At 45.3% G+C, this 5,244-nt stretch overlaps 1 protein-coding gene across 5 annotated transcripts in view; it reads right to left on the reverse strand.

The window, feature by feature from the left end:
• Positions 1-5,244, reverse strand: part of TTC13 (tetratricopeptide repeat domain 13) — a 77,224-nt gene that overhangs the window by 44,761 nt on the left and 27,219 nt on the right. For all 5 annotated transcript variants that reach the window (XM_019527395.1, XM_019527396.1, XM_019527394.1 and 2 more), the window contains one exon: positions 1,284-1,366. In XM_019527395.1, the coding sequence (XP_019382940.1) occupies positions 1,284-1,366 (83 nt within the window). The remainder of the gene's footprint in view (positions 1-1,283; positions 1,367-5,244) is intronic.

Consider the following 5,244-nt stretch of genomic DNA (forward strand, 5'->3'; position numbering starts at 1 on the left):
GACACATCAAAAGAAGGCCGGACACCCTTGCCAACATCAAAATGCAGGGCACAGTGGAGAAAAAGAAGCAGACCAAGACAAGCTGGGGAAACAATATTGGGACCAGATGGGGCTTCAACTGACAGAGTGCACACAGCTAGCCAAACACAGGGCAGAGTGGAGGAGTGTTGTTACAGCCTCTAAGATTCCCCAGTGGTTGCAGCAGCCTCAGGACTGACCTGACTTGCAACACCCAGGGATAAACATGACAATGGGAGAGCAGGCCCAAAAAAACCAGCTTGGCAGGTTCTGGTTAGAAAGGTCTGGGAGCTGAGAAGTGGTGAAGTTTTGGGGAGCTGGAAAGACTGGAAAGGGAACAGATAAATATCTTTCAGGGCACCCAAGGCTCTTCAGGCTGGACTGCTTAACCCATCTGGAGGGGACAGAGAACCTCTGGGTGGGTGGCCTTTGCCCTAGTAAATGCCTCAGTAAAGGCATGTATAAGAGACTGGTCTGCTGTGCTGCTTGGGATGGGGGTTGCATTGGGTCTCCCCTAACAGGAGGTGAAGTCCCTCACTCAGGAGGGAAACTGGATGACAGTACAATGAGTCAAGGCTACTGAGAACCAGGGAACGTAAGAGACCAAAAAGCTAGGTTCCTCAAAAAGCAAAGTAGCAATTCTTCCCCACCCCACAACCAGAGAAGCCACACCCAATAAGAGCACCATGTTCCCAAGCAAGCACCTCTCCCACCCCCCAAGACTCAGTAACAACTCTGAAGATCTATTCACTCAAGGCTGTGAAGCACTTAATTACCATGATAAAAAGTGCCATAGGAGAGCTCATGGGAATCAATAGGTGCCTAAACACAAGCCTGGAGGCTGCTCCAACAGGCTGAAATTAATCGAGTCTGCTAGAGAGGTTCTTGGAGCCGCTCTAATTAAGGGCCCTCCCAAGCACATGTGAAAACACCCAAGAGTTCTACATTCAGGGCAGAGTTTCACCACTGTCATAAATAAGGAATGAGGCCAAGCACTAAATGATAAGAATAAGGAAATTACTAGCTTTTTGATTAGTAAATACCATCCATCCCATGTACAAGACTGTACACAGGACTTGTGGAAAAAATAATATGCAATCATGTAATTATAAAGTGTATTATACAAGGAGCGAAGTTAACATTGCATGAACAAGAACTACTTACGTTGCTTTATTTACTGAATATGGAGCTGGCAGTGTGCTAGGCATTTCAAGAACATCCCATGATGGATAGCAAAATTAAAAAATATTTTTCAACATGCTCACCTATAAGCCTGTCCCAGACTCTTATATGCATCTATGAAGTCTGCTTTCTGCTTCAGGGCTTCTTTGAATGATTCGATGGCTTCCTGTACAAAATGACAGTAAATTATCGTGCCTACTTTTATTGTACTCACATTTACTTTTAGTGTATCTGAAAAATTATTAACTACAAATTTACTTCTATTTTATAAATCTTTTGGAAGATATGAACAAAGCATTTACTTCTTACAAAATTCAGAGCACACTAGACATCATATAATACCAATGGAACTTTTAGTAGTAGTTGCTGTAATTGACCTAATCAAATGTTATCAGTTATATAACTAAACAGTGCTCTAAGACTGTCTGGTTAATAAGATTATGTAGAAAATCTGTGCTGAAGCCAAGGACAAGACATCCCCTCTTGTAAACTTTAGCCAATACCTAAACTACCTCACCCATCCTCTCTTACAGATTGCCTGCTTCATTCACAATCTACCTTTCTAATTGTAGAAGCCACAGATTCATTCACTTGACAATGTTATTATTCTGCTGCAGTTTGCTATTCCTGAAAGACCTTATAGTCCCTTGACACCTACTGAAAGTATTACAGAGGAAAGATGAATAAGAGAACACCCTTAATCAAAAAACATCTTGTTGTATAATTTAAGATTTTCCCTTAAATTCAGCGCATTATTTCTGTTTTTGGTTAAAAATGCACCTTTCTTAAAAGAATTTCCAACTTCTGAACAGGTTACTGTATTAAGTGAAAGTGTCAGTGAGACCCGTCTTAACACCGGGGAGAAAACAGCCAACTAGTCAGGGTCATGATATCCTCCAAGTGTTCCTTTACAACTGTTATAGGCTTTACAATGCAAGAACCATATTACTGCAGGAAACCCATCATTAGAAATTCTTATTAAAAAGTTTGTGTTTGCTGAACAGTATGGCAGATGAAGCAAATATATTGTCAAATCAAAGGTTCTGGTCCAATACCACCACAATCCAATCCAATTGTCTTTTGCCATTGACTGACTCATCTGCTGAGCAAGAGCTAAAAATGCGGGCAGATCATTCCAAACACACCTGCAAAGAGTTTTAGCCTCCAAAGCAATAATCCACCAGTCATGCAAATAAAAATTCTTCCAAAACAACCATTCTAAGCTAATTTAAAGTGACCACGAGGTCATTCATGACCTTGATCAGTGCAACAGTAAATTTAGAGGCAGCCTGAATCCAAATTAGAAGTTATCTAGAAATTAACTAACCTCAAGATAAATGTGGTGCTAAAAGGTTGCCACCTTCTCCAGGTCTCAAAAATGGAAGGTAAGAAAAAGAATAGTACTTGGCAAACACTCCAATTTTAAGAGGTGACAGCTTATAAGATGTCTCTATATATCTGAGGGGAAAGGCACCCTCTTACATTTGCAAAACAAGACATTGACTACCCCCATCAATAATTATTTTATAAACATAGTTTGGGCTTCATACAGTTAGTTTAGACAGCAGTCTTAAATTCAGATAGAGTATTTCAAGGATTTCAAAATACTATGCCATTGCAGTGACCTTAATTTGACTAAGGTTTGAATAGTCCATTGCCACCTGGAAGTTCTCACACTGCAAAGTAAACTAAAGATAGAGATTAGACTTTTAGTGTTTATTTCTTCATGTAACAAACTTGCAGCAGTCATTTTGGGTGTATTCATATGGCACAATGCATGCTGTGTAGGTGCCCAAGGTAGTGCTGAATTAGTTGATTGAGTACTGGAAGCAATACACACGAATTAATGAGACACTCTGCCCAGGCCAATATGTTCCACTTGTGAGCATACCTACTTGGTGTAGGCAAAGCATGACACTATACTGGTTAGACTGCTCCTTGTACCCAAGCCAATTTGGGTATCTCCGTATGGCAATCCATTATGCCATGAAGATATCCTCAACAAAGCTAATGAATTAATAATCTGAATGAACCATGCTCTGCCATACCATCTTATCTTCACTACAGAAGCCATTCATTTATATTCTTAATACCATATTTACTCAAATTCAAGACAAGGTTTTTTCTCACAAACAACATGTTCAGAAAAAAGCCTCATGTTTGATTCAAGTGCTGGCTCAGGGCAGGTGGTGGCTCAGATCCAGCTCTGGCCCCAAGCCTGGGGCTGAAACCAGAGCTGAGCCGTTGCTCATCCTGGGCCAGGGTGGCTTGTGCTGTGGGGGAGGGAGGCTCATACCAGGTGAGCATAGGGGAGATCTGCAGTGGAAATAGGGGGCACATGGGGGAGACCCCAGTGGGGCTAGAGAGCACACAGGGGACCCTGTAGCCTGTTTCTCCCACAGCTTACCATAGGCTGACACTGCTTTTGCCTGGCTGGGACTAAGCTACTGTTTCTCCCACAGCTGGATCCAGAGCCACCCCAAAAGCATCTGGGGGTCATGGGGTGAAGCAGGTATTGGAGGAAGGGGGCAGTACAGACAAGGTGGGGGGCAAGGGTGGCGAGGCAGGTAGCAGTGGGGAAGCACAGGCACTGGTGAGGACAGGCAGTGAGGGGGCAGGCACAGTCATAGGGAGGACAAGGGGCAGGAGTCTGGTCCCTCACCCCCTGCCACTGCCTTCTCTGCCACAGCCGGGGGGTGGGGTGGGGGAAATAATTTAAGATGATCTGCCACTAATAAGATTCTATACATATAAAATTATAACACGTATAAATTTTCCATATATAGAATCTAACTACTGGGGGGTCATCTTAAATTCAAAGTCATCTTGGATTCAGCTGAATACACTGATTCAAGCACTATGGTGCCCATATACAAAAACAACCAGTGTTGAGAGAGATCCCAGGGAGCAAAGAATTCCTAACAGATAGTGACAGCTACCCGTGAACTGTCAGACTTCTCATCTATAAAAATGTAAGCCTTGTCAGAAGCCCTCTCCATGCAATTTAAAATGCTTAGTGATACAATATGTTAGCTTAAATAAGCCCTTGGCATAGGTGCTGACTTACTTTTGCTGGGGTAAGGGAGCCTAAGATGATGACATATGCCCCCCTCCACCCCAGCTTGCCAGTATGTGGGGAACGGAGTGGGTGTGGGCACAGGCAATGCATGGAGGGGCAGGAAGGGGCAAAGGTGACATGGCAGGGGAACACATGCCTCCAGAGATTTCTGCACCCACAGCGGGGAACAGGGCTGCAGCCGGGTCAAACCAGTTCCAGGAAGGAGCCACCTCCATGGCCCAGAGGGTGGGATCCAGGGCAGGAGGGAGCACCACACCACCATGGCCACCAAGGTGAGGCACCCCCTATCCACCTGGCAGCAGCAGGGGCACAACTCCACGCTGCCGCCACACCTCACTTCGGAAGCCATGGAGGCATTCCCTCCCACACTGGGTCCCGTCTGTTGGGCTGTGGAGGTGACGCTTGCCTGGAGTTGGTCTGCCCCAGCTGTAGCCCTGTGTCCCGCACCCTGCTGCGAGTGCAGAAATCTCGGGGGGGCACATGGCCTCCCTGCTGCATCACCTTGGCCCACCTGCCCCTCTCTGACACATCATCTCCATCCTCATTAAAAAATTGGGCCACTGTGGCATTGATGCCTACACAGCCAGATGGACTGCAGATTGGCAGAAGGGTCGTACTCAGAGGGTGGTGGTGGACGGGTCATATTCGACTTGGGGGGAAGTGGGCAGTGGAGTCCCCCAGGGCTCGGTCCTTGGGACCGTGCTGTTCAATTTCTTTATCAGCGATTTGGACGATGGGGTGAATAGCAACCTGTTTAAATTTGCTGATGATACCAAAATTTGGGGTGAGGTGAGCAAGCTAATAGGGAGGGAAAGACTGCAGCAAGACCTGGATAGGTTACAGGGGTGGGCTAACAAAAACAGGATGCGTTTCAATACTGACAAGTGCAGGGTGCTGCACTTGGCCAGTAGTAACCACCAGCACACTTATAGGATGGGAAACTTGCTTCTTGAGAGCACAGAGGC

Source organism: Gavialis gangeticus, unplaced genomic scaffold (genome assembly GCF_001723915.1).
Source record: "Gavialis gangeticus isolate Ggan-Ray unplaced genomic scaffold, GavGan_comp1, whole genome shotgun sequence".
Classification (NCBI taxonomy): domain Eukaryota; kingdom Metazoa; phylum Chordata; order Crocodylia; family Gavialidae; genus Gavialis; species Gavialis gangeticus.